Raw genomic sequence first — 24487 nt, forward strand, 5'->3', positions numbered from 1 at the left:
CATCTAAGTAACTGAAATTCCTTGAAATCAGAAGTATACTTGTCGACTTATATTTTACCCTTACTAATCATTGTTTATATTTCATAGCAACATGAGACATGCATATTAAACTGTGGAAGTGCTTAAATTAAAATTTTAATTGTGATATCATATACTCTTAGCTTTCTATGGCTCAGTTTTGAGTGTGAACTTAACTAAAAAGGGAAACACTTTAGCATATTTATTTTGTTGGTTTTTCTAGTTATTTGCACAGTATTACTGATTTTCTCCTTATTTTTAAACTATTGATAATCTATAAAGCATTTCTGTACTGAGCTAATAGTTACTCACTGAATAAAGGATATTGTAATAAATATTTTAGAAAGCCTCTCTGAGTGTTAGTCATGAATAGTCCAGCCAATAAACTTATTTTCAAATATGGAATCATTAAGTGCTGATTTAGAGCCAATTTTCAGTGACTGCAGGATATTCTACAGCTCTTAGTTGCCAAATTACAGAAATTAAAATAAATATACCAAAAAGCGGATAAGAAAATAACGTGAGTATTTTTTTGCTAAAAAGGAGCCAGGAAAATTTTTGTATGTATATTTATCTTTTAAAAAGAAAAAAATTTACCACCTGAGTTTTATTGCCACAAATTTTTAGAGGTAGAAGAATCAATAAAAAAAAGTAAACTGATTCTTGAGTGAGGCAAAGATGTCAAATGGAAAAAGTAAGCATCTCTTAATTTGCAGATTTGAGTCCCAATTTGAACATAGTCACCCCTCTTCTTATAAGTGGCATTTGATTGTTACAGTGCAGCTAGTATTCACATTTCTTTATTTCAGGAATTGATGCTGATGCAGTGGAGGTAGAATGAGCTAACTACAATATCTTCTTTCTTGGATTGAATTATAGTTTTAAGTCAAAATCTACTAGCATATTAAATTCATTTTTTTAAATTACATTCAGCAAATCCATAAACTGCGGAGAGAGCTGGTTGCATCACAAGAAAAAGTTGCTACCCTCACATCTCAACTTTCAGCAAATGTAAGTCGCTCTTAAATTTTTTTCTGTAGTAAAACAGATTTTTATATAGTAAATGGGATAATTTTAGTAAGAGAATTACAAACTTTAAATGTCCAAAATTATACAGACTTAAGGCATTAAATAGTGAGACTCATATAAACTTTTCTGCACACTGGGTAATACAATGTAAACCCAAATTAATAAGGAATCATAATGTGGTTAAAATGGATTTTTGTTTCTTATAAGGTTGGCAACAAATATTAGCAACAGCTACAAAATTTATTTCTTTTCTTGTTTTTATCACTCCCCATACATTTAGACTCTCTCAAGCCACAGTACTATACTATGAGGACTGATAGTGATGAACTTTGGAAGATAAAAAAAATTCATGTGCCTCCCTTCCTTCAGTATAATTTTATTAGACAATTAGTTAAGTATTAACTTAGGTCTAAATTTGGGTCTAAACTTGGCTATATTGTAAATGAGATATAGTTCTCAGCAACCTTGGCAGCCATCTCATAGCAGTTTAAGCAGCTGAGAATGGCAAAAATGATGAAGATGAAGACCATCAATTACATTAGCATTTATCGAAAATCTTTCAGTGTGCCAAGGAGTTCTCAGAGTAGATGTAGAATAATAAAGGAGAATATGTGGCATTGTGCCTAGTCCTAAGGAACAACAGTGTTAGAAGCAACAGTGGGGGGTAAGGAAGCTCCTGCTAATTTACCATATGTCCTGCCACCTTCACTCAACATTAATCTGCTTAGTTCCACTGCGTAGCTTTGGGCCTATTGTCTGCCTCACCACTCTCTGCTCTCCATTGAGTTTTTCTATCTCCAAGACAAAGCCTGACAGAGCAAAATTGAGCAGGAATAGGCCCACTGGGGATGCCTTGAATAAGAAAAATTTTAAGATTAAAAATTATGGTGTAATATAACTTTCACAGTATATAAGTACATCATGTCACTCACAATGTATTCATTTTAGCACTATATTCGGATTGATTTTATCTTTTCAACTTGGGAGACTCACATTAATTTTGGATTGACTATGTTTATGTTTTATAGATGTTGTTAGGGTATTCTTAAAAACAATAGTAGGTTTTAGAGACTTGTTTAGGCAACCCTGGAAGAGAACAGTATTATATAATCTATAGTTTGTGTCTAAGAATAACTCTCAAAGAAATAGTTGAAAATCAACTGTAAATTGTATACAATAAGTTAGAGGTATAGGAGTATAAAACACTCATGTCTAGGTTCCTGAATTTTTACTCAGAGGACACATTACAATGTAAATGCCAAAAACACACGAGATTGCGTTTACCTGCAGTGAAAAAGGCTCAAAGACAGACCTTATGCATTGAATAGTCAAGATATTATAGATGACTTAAGCGATTACTTATGGTTTTATTTTATTTTGTAAATGACTCTCATGTGGATTTATATATTCAGATATTGGAATAAGTACCTGCTATCCATAATGGAATTTGGGCCTTTACAAAGTAATTTTTAAACTATGTCCATTTAAAAAGTAATACATGCATATTGTATTAAAAAGAAAAATTGAAGCTAAAGAAGTATTTAATAAAAAAATATTGTTTGCTTTTTTCCATCTGAGACTCCCATTCCCACTTATGGATATTGACTTCGTGTGTCTCCTTTTAACATTGTTCTTTTATGTACCCATAATTACATATATGCAATATCCATTTGGAAGGCTATACACATACACACACACACACACACTCATGAGAAACCTAATTCTAACATAGGGGAGCTGTCTTAGGGTCTACTTTGTGCCATAGTTTGAAAAGGGCAAACATTTTAAAAACATGTCAGCCATTGGCTATCTAGCACTTCTCTACAGCTATACATGCCACACTATTTTCACAGGGTTTCCATGACTTTGGAGTAGGTATTCTCAGCTGAGAATTGATATGACCATCAAAAGGTGAACATTGGTTCTTGTGGTGAAAACACACTTACTCTTTTTATGTATAAAGCACAGATATACAGAGAGTGTAAAAACAGGTATCTAGTATACCTGTGGTATTAAAATGACATGGAGGAAGGAGACAATTAGGAAAAAAATATCTATAATCTCTCCCTAGGGGGCAATAATTAAAAAAAAAAATAAGTAAGAAACAGAATTAGAGGAAGTAGCGCCAAATAGATGATATTGTTTAAAAAGTGCTAGTCTTGGCAAAAAAGTCCAAATATCTCCAGCTTCCCTAATGTATATCTATGTTATCATTAGTAGTACGCTTTACGCATGGATGGGAACTTAATCTTTATCCTATTTTGCATGATTTTTTTTTTTTACTTGATAATGCATTTTAGAAATTTTCTCAAATTATCCCAAATCTACACAAAACCCTTTGGATAGAAGCTTTATTTTTTAATAATGAAAAAAATTGGAAATGTTCCTCAATATTATAGACTACTACTCGGCCGCGAAAGGATGTGAACTATTTGTACACACAACAATGTGGATGGATCTCCAAGTTCACTCTAAACTGAGTGGAAAAGGCCAATTTCAAAAGGTCACATACTATATAATTTCATTTGTATAACATTCTAGAATGACAAAATTATAAAAATGAAGAACAGCTTAGTGGTTGACAGGGATTAGGGATGTTGGTTACCTTTCTCCCTGCGAGGTTAGTGTAACTATAAAATGATGTCAATAGGGAGAGCTTTATGGTGAAGAAATAGTTTTGTATCTTGACTGAGGTGATCATTTCATATGTGAATTTACATATTTTATCAATACTGAATTCCTGGTTTTGATATTCTACAATAATTGTGTAAGATGTAACCTTTGTGGGAAGCTAGATGAAGGAGTACAGGAGTCCTCTCTATACTTTCTTTGCAACTTCTTGTGAATCTACAATTATTTCAAATTAAAAAAAAAGGAAACACCTAAAGATCTACCACAATTTTTGAAAGAGATGTCTACTTTTTAATTTCTTAGGTATTTCAACCTCATTTCACCATTTAGTGCTTCTGTATAGAATGTCTTCAGTATAAGTCAAAAAATGTTTAATCTTGTACAGTTCCTATTTAGAGGTAGAAATAAGCCTTTTATTTATTAGTTTATTCAGACCACAAGTAAACTCTTACCTTTTGGTTAAATGGGATCACTACAATGCACATTATTTATAGAAGTATAATAACCATGATTTATAAGGATGAATTATGAGTTTGCTCCTGCAGAAAATATTAACTTATTTTTTTAATTTAGAAATAATTTTAAGTATACATCTATTCATTTTTACTCAATACATGAATAATTCTATGAGGACTTAAATGATTTTCCTTAATTTGGGATGTGTTTTATAATTGATATTTCATGTGTTTGAACCTGGAATGATTATATTTATATGGAGTCCACACGATAATGCATGTTTTAATATTTAAATTTGAAACTTACATGCTTCTCTGCTAAAATGCTTTTATTACCCCTCTGTTAAATGGGGTAGTGTTAAATCAGAAAGATATCCAATGAGCTCACCTCTCATTTGACTGGCATAGTCTAACCTGCATTTAGTAGAATGTGAACTGAGTCTTCCCACCCACTTGTGAAGTTCTCTGATCAGAGCTGCATAAAGCCCTAAGACTCTTTGTAAAGCTATTTCTACTAGGATGTCTTTGGAAAGCAGAGAGGGTATGTGAGCACTAGGACTTCCCTGAGTCAATAACCCACCAAGGGACAAGGAAAACAGGAACCCCAGAAGCAGAGACAACTGCAAATGTATGGTCACATCATACAGTCAGCCAGGTGCCCTCTTGCCTCTCAACTGCACCTTTATGCAGCCAAGTCCGGTGGGATGCATTTGTTTGTGTTTTAATATATTTTCTTTACAAATCTCAGCCCTTAGATAATTTGGAAATGGGCATTAAAGCTACTTATTACTATCATTTTTCAAAAACATCACTAAATGAATATATAACAAAATAAAAGGTACTTTTTTTTTTTGCCTTTCAACATGTAAGTCTTTTAACCAGAAAAGTCTTGGATATTATTTTGTTTGGGATTGTATTCTATTTCTTTGCTCTATTTACTATTTTTATGTAATCTGGCAGTTACTCTTGCTTTTCTGAATCTCCTTTAAGAGAAAACTATGTTGCACATATTAACAATGGCAAACACTGAAAGGACAATTTTATACAACAAAAGAAATGTGAAACCTTATTTATGATAGTTTCAGAGTCATTTTCAGTTCATCTAACTATTGATTTTCAAATGTAAATTATTGTCTATCTATATAACCATTCATCACCATATTTATGTATAGAGTATTTTTTATTTGGTTGACAGGCTGTCACCAAATTCAAAAGGAACAAATGCAATGTAGGCATTTTGCATAATGATATTTCATCTCATTGTTTAGTAGCACAATAATTCTCTTTACATTCTATTCAGATTATGTTATGTGATTCAAAAACTAAAGATAACAAGTATTAAAAACACCTCCCATTAACCTGTATCCGGTCTTGTCTGTCATATACCTTGACAGACTTCACCTAACCCATTAAGGAATATTCATTATCATATTAGTAAAATTTTACTTTTGCATGACAATTATGCAACTGATAAAAGCAAAGCAAGAACAAAGTAAGTTATGATGAACAACCTTTCAGAAAATCGACAATTTTTTAAAAAGTTATCATTTTATAAAGTTTTTAGACAAGATATATTGTTCTATAGTTTAATCAGTTTTACTTTTTGTTTTCTCTCCATTAAGGTGACAAAGATCGTCCCTGGTAGAAATATTTTCCCTTATATGCTTTTTGTACTCTTTTCTATTAATCTAATTGGCAAGGAATTCAACCTTTATTACCTTCCAAGTAAACTGAGTTATGGCAACATAAATTTAAAGCAATATATCACTAATATACTTTTAACATATTTTTCATTGAGAACGATGTGACTCAAAATATTCTTTACTAACCAGTTTTTTTGTGAGTAATTAATGGAGACCAATTTTCCAAAGATTGAAAACTGACATTCTAATGATGAATATTTTACATTTTCTCATAACTTCAAAATGTAAGCAATATGTTTATATAGCATATTCTTCACAGTCTTTTTTTCTTTTTGTCATATTTTTAACTGCTATTGAATTGATAAAATGAGCACAGAGGTAAAGTGAAAAAATTTTCACAGTCTAACAATTAAATCTTACAGTTCTTTGGGAGAATTAAAAATTTGCAGTATTGAGTAGAATCTTGCATTTACTTTAGTAAGTTTTGACAAAGATTTTTGGCCAGCATTTTCACTATTTTCAAAGAAATTAAACGATTTTAGTTTGGGGATTTATTAACCCATTATAAGGTCATAATGGGATTATTTCTAATAGTCTAAACTGGAATCAGCACAAATGGTTATCATAGGCAAATATATTATAAATCACATAGAGCAATGCTTTACAGCAAAATTTAATCCCTGCTACATCCCATATGGGTGAATCTCAAAAGCACAATGTTAAGCAAAAGAAAACAGTAGGAAAAACCAAGCTATTATGATTCCTTTCTAATAGTTTTCAATCTAGGCAAAGCTAAAACGTAGTTATTTAGGGGCGTAAGCTCAGGTGGTAAAACTATAAAGAGTAGCAAAAAAGAATTACTAAAATTTTATAACAGTGGTTATCTTTGGGGAATCAAGAGGGGCCAGTAATGTGGGAGGGGAAAGGGAGGACATCTAGGGTCTTCGGATGTCCTGTTTCTTGACTTGGCTGGTTAGTGCATGAACATTCACTGTGTGCTAAACCAGTGAGCTGTACATCTTAATTTTGTTCACTTCTATATATATGTTTTTTACAATTAAAAAAGATTAAGTATAAAAGAAAGTAGACATAACCTTATGCTAATTCTCGAGGGTACTAAGTCCGATGTAATGACATTCCTTGTCATTGAAAATATTTTAAACTATAACATACTATTCTTGTTTTTTAAAGGCGGTATTTATCCCATTAAATCTGCTAACAAATCTTTGAGTATAATTCTCAAGTTTTTGTGTGCGTATGTATGTGAGAGAGGGAGGGAGGGAGAGAGAAAGAGAGAGAGAGAGAGAGAGCAAAAGAGAGAGAGAAAGAGAAGGGGAGGGGGAAAAGAGGGAGGATGGAGCCAAAAAAAGAATAAAGAATTTTACTAATGAACTGAATATTAATAGATGTATTCTGTACAAATTATCTTCCTCCATATTACAGTGTCAGGAAAAGAAAGGTAGCCCAGGACAAATTTAGAGCTATGAACAAGACACCTTTGTATCATGATGCTAGGAGAAAAGACTTGTGCATTCTAGCCTTTACCAATAATGGAATAAACTTCTAGCTGTTATTAATACTGGAAAAAACTTCTAGTGCCCTAATTCCAAGGAAACCTATGATCCATTTGATAATGGGTACCTCAGCCTTTCAACTTATAAGGCGATGTATTTTAAATGATTCTTCTCATTCCCTTCTCAAAAAATTAATCTTTGGCCAAGCATTGCCAAATTTTTTCCCACACATAGTTTATTATAGACATAGATTGTAAAATATTCTATCCTTATATTCTTTTAAGGGTACGATAAAATTGATCAGTTTGAGATATCATATCTGTAGTTCTACCTCAAGCTGTAGAATAAGATTACAGCACCTCTTCATGCTTAATATTTTGTGGGTCAAGCTGTCGCAAAATGGTATGTTAATAAAAACTGGCCTATTTTAGAGTTATAATAAGATTGTCAAGTACTTAATCATAAGACTTGTGGTTACGTACTGCAATATGTATAATTCTCTGAGATTTAAAATAAAACCACAAAGCCACAAAAATTAATGTTAAATAAAATACGTCTGATTATTATTTCTAGCTGGCCTATCTACAGTTCCTTAGTTGAAGGGAATAGAATAGAAATAAAAGCCCTTTTATTGGAAAGAGTTTGGAAAGTGAAGAAAAGTCTTTCGATTCAATTCTTTGTAAGTAGAAAATGGTAAGATAATGTTATAACTGTCAGCAGATGTCTGACACTGAAGGAGCGTATCATTATAATAGAGGAACTAACAATATCTTCAAAGGTCATCATGCAGGTATAAAAATGAGGAACATTTGTCCATTGACAATTGCAGTGACCTCTGCTTGGGCTTTGAGTCTAAAAATTCGGCAACTCAGAACTTTATTCAGTATTTTATGTGTCAAATTCTCTATGATGTACAAGTTAGAAGGTGTTATTATTTGCAAAATACCATCCCCTTTCAGAAAATGAATTCACATTAAATGTCAAGAGACTGAAACACCAATTTTAAGCTGAAGTTTAGCAATGACAAATGAAGATTTTTGTTAATGGAGACTCACCATTGAAAGCTGACTATGATGGTCATAGTATTTAAAGAGTTAGAACACCTGAAATTAAACATTTTGTAAAGTGAAGCATTTTCATCCTTCCATATAAGGTTCAAACATTTAAAAAGTGTTCCTTCCATTTTGTTCACAGGCTCACCTTGTAGCAGCCTTTGAAAAGAGTTTAGGGAATATGACCGGCCGACTGCAGAGTCTAACCATGACAGCAGAACAAAAGGTATGTTCAGGAATTGCCACTGAGGCTTGAAATAAGACAGCTAATAGGATGTTTTAAACACTGCCTGAGATGCAGCTCCTTAAAAATAATATTACAGAGCATTCATTTTATACTAAGTTGGAACAATAAGATAATGCCTTTTCAGATTTTAATTTAAGGACTTATTCAGATTAATCCATATTGGAACACACACACACAATATATATACACAAATATACAGTTTTTTTAGGCAATCTATTATTTTACTTCTGACTGTAATGATTAAAAGAATACCAGATGTTAACAAAGAAATAATTGTATAGGAGAAGAATTAGAATGTTCTAGGAACAATTTGTTATGCAGTTGACAAGAATTGCGCTCTGACAAAAAGTGATCACAAACACATGATCTATAAGCCATGCAGAAAGCCAATGGCCGAGATACCCATGAAGAAGTCTTAGAACAGATGTTAGGACTCTACAAAGTGAGGGCTTTCAGTTACAGCTACTATGGGACAAGGGACAATCCTGTGTTATTTTGAAGTAAAAAGGACCAGTTGGCACCTGAAGGAGCTGTCTTTGAAGTAAGGTTAAATTATAACAAAAGCTTTAAAGTAAATGTGAAGTGTTTTATGAAGTTGAAGAAGGAATATTAAAAAGAAAGAAACAGAGAATTTAGTTTAGAAAAGCAGAAGTAATCAAAAAGAAACAATCTGGACACTTTCCATATGATGACTGCTAACTTACTCGCTGCCATTAGTTTGGTGGCTCTAACTTGAGTCCTTGGATTGTTGTCAGAGATGGATAAGTCTCTAAAATTATATAGAAATATTTATAAAAACTGCATATGTGCATAATATAAGCAGATGGCTACAGTTTTCATCTAATTCTCAGAGATTCATAATCTAAAGGGTTTTGGATATTTTCAGAATCACTACCTATATCCATCTATAGTGATGGCTTTGATTTTGTCTTCAGTTCTGTAAAGTATGACATTAGCTTTAAAGAACTAGTCTGTATTACCAAATTTTGTTAGCTTACCATTTTTTTAAGTTAAACAAAACTGAATAAACAGCTCAATTAAACGAAAAGAGAAAATCGAACAGTCCCATAATTGCCTGGTCTACTTAACAAACTGTATTCTATTTGCCCTTATCGTCTAGTCTCTTATTTCATAGATTTCTCCTGTCCATGAAAGAGAACACTATCCATCCTTGCCAAACCTCTTCTGGAAAGGAAGACAACAACTTCTTTTGAGTGCATAAATTTAATCTTAATATTTTGGGGGCGGGCAAGGGGTTCAGTTTACCCACTTCACTAGGTAATATAAGAACTCAGCAAACAGAATGACAAGGACTTTTAGTGCAGCCAAATAAGAAAGAATATAAACAGGAGACTAGTAGGCTTGAATGTGAATCTCAGAGGAGTCTTTCCAGAGCTGTGGAATTTTCCTTTTCTGACTCTAGAAATCATCATTTTAAAATCATCATTTATAACAACTACCTTGTGGAATCATTTTGAGGAATAAGTAAGATACTATAATAATGTCATGTGCAGTGGATAGTCAAGAAAGGTTACCTTCGTTTACATTTTGCTACTTTTTTTTCTTAAAAAATATAAGATAAATTCATCATTGGCCATATGCCATATGCCAGGCATATGCCATATGGCCGGCATATTGCTAGAAATCATGGTTAGTATTTAAGTCTCAATCTCTTTAAGAAGTCAAAAATAATGTATTTTTGCAACCCCTCTCCATATTTCCCTTAATTCTTTTATTTGTGAGTAAAAAGCTCATAGAAATTGGGAAAAAAATATGCTTGCTTATTAATTTATAGTGCCTATGAATAATACCTGAATATTTTAAATATATCTCCATAATACAAGGAATTTCATCATTATGTGCACATTATTCTTAAAGTAACATTCCTAAATTTATTAAATTTTCTCAAAAGAAATCATAATGTCTGAAATTGCCCTTGCCATTTTTTAACTGATTGCTCTTCTAATTGCAAGCTGTACACACACAACAATAAACTAGTAACTAGTTTTTTTTTAATTAATCTGAGATTTATAACTTGCCTATTTTAAAGTGGTTTTGAAATTCTTATAAAATTAATTGCAATATGCTATAGCACAATTCAATGACAGAGTCTAGTGAAATCCAGAAGAATGTATCTGAGCCTGTGTAATTACTACCACAAAGCACTGAACTGAGTTGAATGTCAAGGACGCTGAGGCACAAAGGAGGTCTGCTTGGAATGTTTAGTACTCATTTTCTGACCAGAAGAGCATAATTTAGATTGAAGAGACAAGCTTTTTGGTACTGAATTCGAGAACAAATTTATTGTAAAGTTTCCAAAATTGAGGTCATGGAATAACAAAAGACAAAATCACTGTTCAAATAGATATTTCTCTAAAAGCTGAGAGTATAACATTTAATCATATTTCAGTAAAGCCATTTCTTTGGAGAGCTGAGATAAAAGGGTATATTGCTCTCTAGTGATCCAACAATCCTGGGGAAAAGATTAGAGAGACTGCAGAGCAGAGGTTTTGAAACTCTGTTCCTGGAGTTGCAAGGCTCATTTGTCCATTTAGTCATTCACCAAAGTTATATTGAATTTCTACTCTGAGATACTGTTCTAGCTACTGAGAATTCAGTATATGTGTGTGTGTGTGTGTGTGTGTATACACACACACACACACACAAATTTGTGTGTATATATATGTGTGCATATATATATGTATGTATGAGTGTATGTATATATATATGAGTGAGTGTATATATATATATACACACACACACATTGTTTATATCCTAGTTTATAACTGGTTACAATATGAAATAGAGTTTATATTCTAGTAGGTAACAGATTAGGATAAAAATATAGTTAAAACATAGGATTTCAGGTGACAATAAGCACCACTGAAAAATTTAAAGCTGAGAATAAGCACATTGGAAAGCTAGGTGGGATGCTAAGACATAACAAACCAAAGGCAAAGGTGGTTACCTATTCTTGGCTACATACTTAATAGAAAAACTAAACTAGGACTCAAATCCAAGTTTTCTGGCTTCTTCTGGCTTCAACATGTAATTTTCAACAATCATATGGCATTAACAGTCTAAAAACTACATCAAAACTCTAGTTTCATTTATAGACCAAATCATTCCGCAAGATAGTGTCCTAAAATTGTTCCTTGATTCCAGAAGCCAAATCACATTGATTCTCTTGCCAAATTTATGTGCCAGAACACTGCTTTTATACACTTATAGCCTGGTGAGAAAGCAAAATACATGTACGAATAACTCAGGAAGCAGAACATTTTATACAACAGCATGATGTCCTGAGCATTCCCAAAGGGGACCATTGCATTTTCACTCTGGTTTCAGAGCAGAGGTGGCACAGAAGAGACTCAGACTCTGGGAAGATGAAGAAAATTAATTCAGGGGGAATAGAGGACTGTGCATCATAGAAGAAGGAGCACCATGAGGAATGAGCAGCAAGGAGTGAAATTATTGGAGACAGAGAAAAAGAAGGATATGGAGAGAAATGTGAAACTAAGGCTAGAAAGATGTCTAAAGAATCTGGTCCTTGAAAACAATGAACCATTCAAAGGTTTTTGACCCTGGACTAACATGATAAAAGTTAGTTAATGAAGATCAACCTAGGAACATTTCCCAATAGTTTAACTGCATTCCCAATAGCCACTAAAAGTCCACATGTTATATACTAGTAAGTCTATAAATAAGATAATTGTCATTAATGCTAGCTAGAGGGTGAAATTACCTCTAGAAATCATCCTATATCTAAAGTAAGCCTCGACAGATTGTGATAGTGACATAGAGTGATCAAGAATTTTACCTGAGTTTCATGTTCTTATCCCTTTACCAGCACTTCTCCACCAAGATACTTTGAGAGAATTAAGACCTGATGCCCTGAGGCTTCTATTATATGTAATGAAATAACTTCATTTCTTTGTATCTAGAGGAGTATTAGATATGTACCATCCTGGTCAAAATTGAAAATATGTCACTCAAATTATTGTTTAGAGCTTTATTTTCCTATAGAATACTGTATGAGAAAGGTGGAAATACAAGTCAACAACAATGGCAAGAATTCCTCAAATCTATATTTTTATGATTTACAAATATGCATTTTTATAGAACTACTGCTAATTTTTTCCAGATGTACTAAAGCTGTCCTCATTGATAATTAAAAGACTTTCATATCAGTTTCCTTATAGCTGTTGTGCCAGAAATAATTGCAACATATATTAAGGTAGACTAGGTGAGTCTTGTTGGAAGGTCGGAGCATGACAGAGGAATATCTTTTTGTATGAGAGCTGGAGGTCAGAGTGACACTTATGCTAACTACAAAGTCTAGGATTTGCTCATTGTTATCTCTGTGAAACAAACCACTTTTTCTTTTTTTGGTCAACTAGATAAATAGAAACTTAAACCTTAAAAATGTGAAAATTAAAGCCAAGTCTCTGGAAGTAGAAAAAGTAGAAACTAAAATTTCAGTAATTGAACTGAATCTTTATGTTAATTCCTCCCAGTTCAAATTAAAATACTTTTTATCTAGAAGTGTTTTTAAAAAAATGTATTAGTAGAGTCAGAAATATATTGATTAGCCTTTTAGGGCATGGGATAATTTGAATCTATAAGTTACTTATGGATTTCAGTCACTTACACTACTGGGATTTGGTGAATTTAGTTTATTTAGTTAGAACCAGGGCTAGCCAGATTTTTTTAGTAGAAAAATTGATAATATTTCAAGGCATGTACAAAGGGGTGGAGCTGCAATGTATTCAAAGAAACTAGTTAATGTAATATTAACTCAGTGTCAATGTGAGGAAGCAAAAGACAGATTTAGTGGAAATTTTTAAGAGCTTAGAAGGGCAAATTGATGATGAGATTAGTTAGCAAGTTTGTGAGATTCTCAGCAAGTGCTGTGTCCAGGAGAAATTTGGAAAGAGGTCAGATATAGTTAGGAAATTAGGTTGGAAAGAACATCAAGCAAGGGTAGTTTTTGATAATTTTTGATAATTTTATTTTGAAGCATTTCAAGTCTGGCCTCGATAACTTGTTTAACCTCAGAGATATGTACAAAGCAGAAGTACTGACTCTATCTAGCTTCTTTTATATAAGAAATCTAATGGAAAATGGGTATCTTACATAGTCAGTAGGCGTTTGGGGCATAATTATCTTGACTGGCTCATTGTAGGTAAATGAAATTTTATTTTCAGTTCCCAGGTTTTAAAATACCACTTGGCCTTTAAGAGTGAGGAAGATGTTTAAAGCGAAGGGAAAAATCATATGGAAAATTCAGAGAAAGAGATGATTCTAATTTCAGTGATGGTGAAGATGAAATAAGAAAGAAGGAATTTTTGCATAAGCGGAGAGATAACTAGTTCAGGCTTGAAAACATTTTCAATTTAGAACTTAACTATATTTTTATTAAAGACCATGGAATATTTTATAGGTGCTTGTTTATACTTATAATACTCTCCTAAAAAACTACTAATATGAATTTGGCTAAACATTTTCATGGATGATTTTCCCAAGTTATATAATGATATATTTCTTATCTAGTTATCCTTCATTTGTGCTTATTGTGTCAAACTGTATAACAACTGACCTACTAATACTAAAGATACTTAATATGAGAAAGTGATCATTCTTCTATCTCATACTAAGCACAATTTTCTGAAAAAGAAATACTACCTGAACATTCCACTTCTTATCTTTTTCAAAAGTTTCTGGAAGAGATTTCTCTAGACAAGATTAAATTTTAACACTGAAATGTCAGCTAACTCATAAAATTAAAAAGAATTTTTTTAGATATTTGCATGAGATCCCATTTCCTTTTTTCCTCTTTAAACTGAAAGACAATGTTTTAGCAGATTTATAATTCACAGTACAAACACTATTGATTTTAAATTCAAGAATGAAAATCTGAATTTTGGTAAAATTTAACATCCCAGTCTATATGTTGTAAGTTAGTACTTAAATTATGTGATTTATTAAGTATAGATATCTTTTATAAAGGCGTCATAGACATCCTTTTGTGAATAAATTTCTGGTAAAAGCAGAATGAATTTTTAGTAAATATTTTATCTCTTGGAGGATTTAGTTTAAATGGAGAGTAAATTAAATTTTGGCAAACATATCTATTACCTGTTTTTAAGGATAGAACATAGATAGAACATGGAGAGACTGAGAAATTATGAATTGGATCTGAATTTGGCGTTATGACATTGGAAACTTTCCACAAACATCATCTTTTTATTTTTGATAAATAAATGCAAATGAAATTACAGTCAAGAATTTGAAGATTCCCTTATGAATCTAGGAGGTTGTACTGATTTTTCTTTATGAGAGTCTTTGACTTTTAAGCTATTAGAAGTCTATAAAAGAGTTCATTTAAAAAAAAAAATCGGTCATCTGTTAGGAATATGTCAGCTATCTAATGAAAATAGTTATAGTATGTGCCAAGTATCATTCCAAACTTTGATATCATTTCAATTAGCATTCTCTATCTTTAAAAAAAAAAAAGTGAAAGGTTAGTCACTGGACATTCTCATATATGAAACAGTTTCCTGCAAAGGTAGTTGTCATAATCCTACTGTTTTTTGTATATTCTGGAAGATACAGAGTAAGGATAAACTGTACTGTGGAATGAAGAGCCCAAGCATGATTCTTTGGCTTTCTGCCAAAGATGCTAGAGAAAATCATGAATGACAAATAGAGTACCAAGGAATTCTTCCACTAAGAGGCTGACAAGGATTCTAATTTTTAGGATTGCTACCACTACCAAGAAGGTTACTTCTTGTTTTTGAGCTCTTGATGGAAATATTGCCTATGCTGAAAAAGCACTCTCATTCTTTATATTATTATTATTATTTGTAGTTGTTGTTGTATCTTCCTCATGGTAAGTAATTTCTGGTAAAATCACTTACTTAAATAATGGAGAAAGATCAAATATATATGAGGATTTTCATCAAATATATATGAGGACATATCTTAAAATTACCCTAAATTCAATAAGAAAATAGATATTTTATAAAAATTTGATTTCTAAGCTTTTTTTTTGTAATTTAACTATTATTTAAGGACTATATTACATATATTTCCATTCATTTTTTTTTTAAATTCCTGTATTGCTTTGGCTTGGTGAAATTGGGTCTACATACTAGGAATTTTACTGGATAAAAAGTATCAGGATCTAAAATGACCTTGATATGCCAGCAGAATTGAATAAGATTACATTGAATAGGAGTAAGTTATGGATAAGTTCCAGGTTTTATACTCGAATAAAAAGAATTTATTTCCTAAGTATACAAGAAATGAGACAAAATTTGAAATTGCTTATTTGACAAAACTTCAGGGTTTCCAGTTGACACTAAATGCAATATGATGCACCAATGTGATGCTGATATCTAACTAGGTAATGAAAACATAGGTAGTATTAATAAATCTGGTATAAAATGAGCAATGTGGTTTCTTGCTTTTACATTGTACTGATGAGCACTGGGTGCCACCCTTTGAAAAGAATAAGGACTATTCAGATCATATTTATAAGAGAATAACCAAGAATTTTTTTAAAATTCTGCTTTACATTTAGCAAAGTAAGTTGTTAGATACAACTTGGCACGGCTGGCCTGGCATCCAGGTCTCCCAGGACGCCAGCACTGCACAAAATCAAACCCATCTGATGATAAATTTTGAACAACAGGGACATTTTATTTTTCTCTCTAGGTATTAAAGCTTTATTAAAGCTTCTAAATTCTATTTGCTTCACAGGAGTCTGAACTTATAGAACTAAGAGAAACCATCGAGATGCTGAAGGCCCAGAATTCTGCTGCCCAGGCAGCCATTCAGGGAGCACTGAATGGTCCAGACCACCCTCCCAAAGGTATATTTAGAAATACTGCCGTTTCGTATCATTATAATAGTCATCTATTTTATCTACTAATTGGAGCAAAGCTGCTTTTACTCAGTGAAGCTGCCTTTTATAATGAGTAAGTCAGCACTAATACAGTCAGAATCCCAGAATTTAAAAACGATAGCTTTCATTAAGAAATAAATGTTAAATCGACCTTAAGAATTTGCTTCTATTATATACACATTTCTCTTCACTTGATTTGGTAAAGGTAGGGATGGGGTCTTGGATAATGCATTCATATCTGACTTCAAGCAAAACAAACCCAGTTAAGAGGATGAAAATCTAGATCTGTATAAAAAATAAAATAACCAATATGGTGAAATACAAAGTAGGGTATGGGGAGGAACTTGTCCTAGAAAATAAAATGATACTCTTCTTGTAGAAAATTTTAAACCAGTAAGAAAATGGACTGAAAGTTGGTCTCCTTTTCATGTTTACTGTGCTTCAACAATTCTAAACAATAACAAAATAATATTCTCTGCCACCATCTCTACCTGCTAGCTTGCCACTGAAGAATGCTCTGTATTAATGTCTTGACATCTTTTTTTATACATAAATTCTACTTATTCATGTTCTAACTCTTTTCAATAGTATTCAGTATGTTCACCTCTTTATCAGCTTAAAAATGCTTTCCTAAACCCTGAATGCCTATCATCTCTCTTCCCTTTCCAAATGAATTCAGGAAAAGTTTTATAGAATTTTTCAATGTCTTCGGCAGACAGTCACACTTCAGGCCACTGGAGTGTTGCCTCTCTTTTCACCACTCCACCAAAACTGTGCCCCCTAGGGTCAATAATGACCGATATGACACTAAATTCAATACAACATTTAAAATTCTTATTCTATTTGATATGGAAACAGCATTTGATACTGATATCTATTCCTTCCTCCTTGAAACATTCATTTGTTCTAATGTTCTTGACATCCACATTCTTAGTTTTTCTTCTGCTCTTTTGAAATTTCTTTCAAAGTTTCTTTTGCATTTGTATCCATCTGTTAAATGTTAATTCTTAGAACCCAGTCCTAATCTCTCTTTTGTTATGATTTTTACATTATCTTCATTCTATCTAAAATTCTGTACAAACTCACCTACTACTCTAACTTTAATTATCGTTTATGTGCTGATAACTGTCAAATCTCTCTCTCTAGGCCAGGCTCGTCTCTTGAGTTACAATCTGTATATCCACCTGCCAAAGAGAGAACTTCATTTGGTTATCTTTGGATGTCTGTCACCTTAAACTTAATGTCTCCAAATCTGAACTTGTCATCTTCCCTCTCAGACCTGCTTCACTTTCAATGTTCCTTGCCTCAGTAAGTGGCACCTTCATCTACATGTCATTTATAAATCCTCCTCTCCTCACTCAATAAATCACCAAATTCTGTTGATTTCATCTCTTAAATATCCCTTGGATCTATTCCCTTTTCTCTGATCCTACTATCAACATCCCTAATCTCTTCCCTGAACCACAACCAGGAACTCTTAAAGCTTTCTTGCCCTTCATCTTATACCACTTTATATCATCCTTTACACTGAAACTAGAGCAATTGTCCAACAGCATATATCTCATATCGCCTTTAGGATGAAATACAAAGTCCTTAACCTGACATATTCTCTCTTTGTCAGCTTCATTTATTCAACAAATATCTATTGGTTACCCTGTGATACACACTGTTACAGACCTTATAGTTCATATTTCAACTACTTTGCACTTTCAGTTCTTCAAAAGTTCTTTGTATATTCTGTGAATTCTAGTTGGAATTTTCTACCCCATTTGCTCAGCATTAAAAGTTTTTGAGACCTTACAAGAATTAGCCTAAATATGCCTCCTCAACTTCAAACTGCATGAGGTTCCCTTGTGATGTTTCTGGAAATAACTGCACTTCACCTATTAAAATTTGCATTTTACTTTGGTGCCTTAATTTATTTAATGTTCTGCCTTTCCTGATCTATGGTAGAATTTTTTTTTTTTAATCTTAATGACTGTGATGATGTCTTACACAAAAAGGGGCTTATTCAAATTTTATAGAAAAAGAAAAATATAATTTTAAAAATATTCGAATTAAAATTTTAGGAAAAACAATTATAGAAAGTGAGATATACTTAAAACGAAGGACAGACTATTTCTCTAGGGGCTACTTCTCTTAAGAATTTAGCAACTTTCCATGTGGGGGAGTTGATTTATATGCTGCATGGAAAATTACTGCATATTTAAAGCTTATCTTAGAGCTATAATAAAGCAGCTTATGTTCTAAATCTTCATGTTGTAAATAGGTGCAGAAGGGATTTAAAAAGGCTTAATCCTTTCTTCAAAACAGTACAAGTCACTGAAGTAAAACTTTCCGGAAGGATTCCTTTTATCTTGGGCAACAGGTAGCTTAATATATCTACTGGAATTAAAAAATAGGAATTCCTTTGGTCAGAAATGTGGAAGGGATGCCTACAGTAAACAAAATGATAACAGTTAATATTCAAATTGGTCACGAAAGATTAAAAAACAATTTTAGAAGATTTAAAACTAACAAAAACAAGTAATTATAAAGAGTTGTATGTATATAGAATATTTAGATTGTGTTTCTGTAATATTAAAACTCAATATTAACTTCAGTGAACACAAACTGATCCTTAATATATTGACTATTGACATAACATAGAGAAAATAAACAGTCAGTTGGACTTATGTATCTTTCCATGGGTTACCAAGGTGATTTTATAGGCTATAAATTTGTATTCTGAGATAATATTGAAATTTGATTGTTGAGACCTTTAAAATATTTATGTCAGGTAAATTTTTAACATATAACCTTAAGATACATATTTGAAGTGAAGCAGCACTTTATTATAGACATATGAAACTGTGGCAAAATAACATAGCAATTTATTAATTAACTTTCTACCTTATATCTATGCATTATATTTATTGATAAAGCCTGATAAATAATGGCAGTCTATAATAGAATAAATTTATTTATTTATCCACAAACATTTGAGCATGTATGAGGCACTCCATTTGATCTTGAAATTCAAAGATACAGAAGCAGGGAGTCTCTGTACTCAAAGGCTCACATTCTACTTCAACAAAAGGTAATTTTTGTACATTATGTAAAACAATTATGCATTATAATAAAAAATAATGACTATAAGGCTGAAAGATAAAGGTGACAGAAAATTTATTTCTATTTTTCAAAATCTGTTGCTTTTTGTCACTACCTCTGTGCATAAATGCGGAATAGTTGTTCCTTAAGACATATCAAGTACAATTTGACAAAGCATGTATTAAATTGCTGTCAGTAGTAAATATGTTAGGCAAACATAATTGTGTCGAATGACTAATAAGAATAAATATATTCAACAAGTATTTATTGATCCCCTACTTACATGCTATACTCTCTGTACAAGGTCCTGAATATAAAATGGTAAACAAAATAGACATAGTCTTTGTCTCCATCAATTTTCTGTCTGTAGGAGAACAGAAGATAAATGATTATTGTGATTGTTGGTGTAGCTGAACGTGTATACCGAAATAGTTTTAACTTCTAAAATTGACAAGAATAATTATTGGAGAAAGCAAAGGCACCAGAGAACCTACTAGGGGCAGCATAGTCAGGAAAGGCTTTTCTAAGATAGCAACACTTAAGGGGAGATCTAAGTACTAATCATCAAGTCATATTGTAAATATTGAGAGAGGAGCATTCAAGAAGGGTCTTGAGACAGAAAATAGATTGGTGCCTTTATGGAATTCATACAAGGAAGGTAATAAGCAAAGGTAAAATAAGTAGAACCAGGTTGGAGAGATACATAGTGACCATTATTACTGAGGGACTTTTAGGCCATATTTAGGAGCTGAAATGTTTTTTATTTTTATTAAAATGGGAATGTATTAAAATGTCTTACGTGAGGGAGTGATGATAAAGTTTTTTTAAAAAAAGAGTTCTTTAACTACTATTTGTAGAATGGTTTGAAGGTGAGTAAACTGGACAGCTATTCTTGCTGTGGATCAGGTAAGTGATGGTGGTAATTTGAACTGGGGCAGTGGTGGTACAAAGAGGGGGAGGTGGAAAATAAATGTATGAACAAACACATAACTGAAATATGTTTAAAATAATCTCTGTTCATTCAGATTGTTGATATTCAGCCATTCTTTACTGAACTCTATGATGTTCCATGTACTGAATCAAATACTTATAAGCACTAGGTAGGAATTAATAAAGTAAAATGTATTCTCTTCATTCCATGATATTATTGAAATTATGCCTTTGCTAGTCTTTGTCAGAAATACAGTCATAGTTGAACATAACTGATACCTCCAAGGACTACTTTTGACCCAGGATAAGTATTTACCTATCTTTTTAAAATTGGAGATTAATCAAAATCAAGTACAGTTAATTGATTCTGGACATAATAAAAACTCTGGAATATTTTAATACTTAATACATCTGCTCTATGTGTGAAAGTCAGTTATTAGAGAAAAACTGCAAATACTACATCTTGTTCAGAAAAGCTTATAGCCAACCACAGCAGAAATTTAAAACACAAATAAATACCTACACTTATTTTTCTATTGATTATTTGTATAAATTCCACATTAATTGAGTAAGAGATACTTATGGTTCTTATCGTTGACTTAAAACATATATCTTGATTTAGCTTTTGGCATTGGTAATGATTTGGCATGCCAAAAAGTAAATATTCTAATTATATTTAAAAATACTTTTAAGAGACCAAACCCTAGGGATTCTGAAAAAATAGCTCTATTTTTTTCTCTCTTATAAAATTCATCAGCATGTTATTATCTTAATGGAAAAATTAAAGTGCTGATCAGTATGTATGTATATGAGTGTAAGGATCGAGATATGTGTACACATATTACATACCTACATGTATACTTATTTATTATATGTTTTGAAAGTAGCCAGTTACAGTGTCATTGTCATGGGTCATTTCATTGATAAATAAATCAGTCAACCTAAAAGATTTGGTTTTATACTATTATTTTTATGAAAACTTTTTGAAAGTTATATAGTAATTTTCAACATCTTATAAATTTCGCTGAGATTTTTTGCTTGGCTAATCTACATTGATGCCAATTATTTTTTTAATTAAATTTATTGGGATGACATCGGTTAATAAAATTATATAGTTTTCAAGTACATAATTCAATAATACACCATATGTATATTGCATTGTGTGTTCACCACCCAAAGTTAAATTTCTTTCCGTCACCATATCTTTGCAAATGGCAGTATTTCATCTTTTCTTATGAATGAGTAATATTCCATTGTATATATGTACCACATCTTTATCCAGTCATCTATCGATGTCCATGTCTTGGACATCGTGAATAATGCTGCAGTGAACATCGGGGTGCATATAGCATTGATGCCAATTAAATATAGCAATAGAAATAGCCTAAAAGCAGATTTGACCTTAAAAATAACCTTATAAACTATTAGTGTCTTCACTAACACTTAATATCAGTTCACTGTAAATAAATAAAATTTCAAGTTTAAAATTAATTTTAATAAGTATAAATAAATCTTACAAGCTGATCGTATGAAGTAAGTGAATATCTTCAACAGTGATTTAATATAAAATGCTGTTCTCTTCAAAATATGTAACTAAAGAAACACTACATGCTTTTTAGAAATAGAGGCCATATACATGGCAGTTTACATAGGAAACTTTAGGATAGTCCAGGTCTCTCTGGTTGTCTCCACTGGTTTTCAGCTCTGTGACTATGGGGAAATTACATTTAGTGAATTAACTCACTTCAATGGTTTACTTTATGATTAAAATTAGGTATTCCCAGGGCAGAGTAAGCACATACTAAAAGTTAGCTTTATTATTACTTGTTGTTATGTTACTATTTTTACTATTCTAAGCCATCAGTAGGAATTGGTGGTATGATGGAAGAATTGCCCTGTCTTAAATATGTTTTCTGTTTAATGAGCAAATGCAGTCTACCCAGACTCTTTCTCTTAAGGGTCTTCCCCTCATTGGCTCTTTGACCTTGATCAAGGTACTTCTTTGCACTTTAGTTCCTCATCAGTGAGATGACGTGCTTAGATAACTTACAAGGTTTGTTTTGGCTCTAACATGGTATGATTATATGAAATGGAAAGCTAATATATTTGGCTTCAGTAACTTTATTCAAAGCACAAATATTAAAAAAAAAAACAATTAATTCTCATGCTATTATGAGTTTCCATTAACTCCATGGAACTAATCATTTGAAATAAACATTTTAGAAGTGTAGTTTGATCCAGGTATTCAATAGAAATCACTAGCATAGCATTTCATTTTTGGACAAAACTCAGAACTCATTAAACCACCAGTGCTACAGACTCATATGAGATACCCATTGAATCTTAATACAGATAACTCTGTTAATTAAAGCAGATATGGGTGTACTTTATTAAACTTATAAAACCAAAACTGCATTGAAATGATCTGTACAAAACCATGTTGACTTTTATTTTAAGACTTTCTCTCAGAAAGCCTAAAAGTCTAATTTGTTCAAATTGAAAGTCTTTATGAGCAAGTGTGATGCTTTCTATCTGTTGTTAGATCTCCGCATCAGAAGACAGCATTCCTCTGAAAGTGTTTCTAGTATCAACAGTGCCACAAGCCATTCCAGCATTGGCAGTGGTAATGATGCTGACTCCAAGAAAAAGAAGAAGAAAAACTGGGTAAGCCATCATTCATCCAATTCTGAAATGTATTATTGCACAATGAGTCAGGCTTTTTCCTTTGGGGCTTTAGCCATCTGCAGCAGTTTACAAAGAGTCTCATTCAAGTGACCGGCACCTCCAATGGGGCACTCACTGCCAAAATTAAGGTGTTAATGGTGTTGAAAAGCACGTGTTTTAGAGTTGGTACTGAACATGGGTTTGAATCCCACCTCTGCCACTTGCTGCTTGGATCTTTGTCAGGTTACTTCACCTTTTGGGGGAGCCTAAATTTTCTCATCTGCAAAAACAGGGTAATTAATACTGACTTTATAGAATTGTAAAGAAAAATAAGATAACATCTGTAAAGAGATGACTTAGAGCAGGAGTTTATTGTGCAGATAAAGAAGAAGAAAAAGATGATGACATGATGATGATAATGATGATGATCATGATGATGATGGTAACATAATGACAGTAATAGCGCAGTGATGGTGGTGATGATGATGGTGAAAGAGGAAGAGAAGAAATCGAGTTGGTAAAAGGGAAACAAGAGACCTTGAAAGTCTCCCCACCCCACACATCAACAGGGCTTATAGTGAGCATAAAGTTTTAGGTCGTTAAGAAATCAACTACGTTAATGCCTATTTTATTCTTTACCAAGAGAATATAGCAGGAATCTAAAAATGTGCTTTAACAGAACTGTGCTTTAAGTTTGCTAGAGAGATAATCTATGATAATATTAAGCAATTGAAAAAGAACCTAGGGGAAGATGCTATCACTGCAAAATTTTTAAAAACGATGAAGTAAAGGATTTCTTTTAATACCATGAAACAAAGGTAGATTTTAAATAAGTACAACTCTTGATGAAATCCAAAACATAACTATCAGAGGATTTTACTGGAGTGCCTTCTATAAATAATGAAAGATACCTTTTTGTTTTAAAAAATGTTTATGCAGGTAATATTTTAAAATACTGATCAGCCTTCATTCCCTTGATTTGTAATTGCACACTCTTTCATGTTTCTGCAAGGTGAACTCTAGAGGAAGTGAGGTGAATATAAACCGTGGACAATTTGGCATGCATCTTTAAAAAATACCCTACCTTGGCATGAATGCTATTCATTTTGGCAGTAGGCTTTTATACCTTTTAAAAACAGATTACCTTGTATGTCTTTCCTTTGTGTCTTTTCATTTTAATCTCAAATTTTAAAGAGAAGAAGTAAAACCACTTTCTGAATAGAGCTGTAGGGGATACCAATTCTGGTTTTGAATAGTATGGGGACTGAAAATTTGAATGGAAAATTACAATTAATGAAGTGTTAG

General features: G+C 32.2%; 1 protein-coding gene across 1 annotated transcript in view; it reads left to right on the plus strand.

The window, feature by feature from the left end:
• Positions 1-24487, plus strand: part of NAV3 (neuron navigator 3) — a 312728-nt gene that overhangs the window by 248192 nt on the left and 40049 nt on the right. Inside the window, exons 22-26 of the mRNA XM_023520404.1 lie at positions 952-1029; positions 8485-8568; positions 16354-16465; positions 23061-23182; positions 24195-24215. Coding sequence (XP_023376172.1) covers positions 952-1029; positions 8485-8568; positions 16354-16465; positions 23061-23182; positions 24195-24215 — 417 coding nt within the window. The remainder of the gene's footprint in view (positions 1-951; positions 1030-8484; positions 8569-16353; positions 16466-23060; positions 23183-24194; positions 24216-24487) is intronic.

This window comes from Pteropus vampyrus, unplaced genomic scaffold, assembly GCF_000151845.1.
Source record: "Pteropus vampyrus isolate Shadow unplaced genomic scaffold, Pvam_2.0 Scaffold9, whole genome shotgun sequence".
Classification (NCBI taxonomy): Eukaryota; Metazoa; Chordata; class Mammalia; order Chiroptera; family Pteropodidae; genus Pteropus; species Pteropus vampyrus.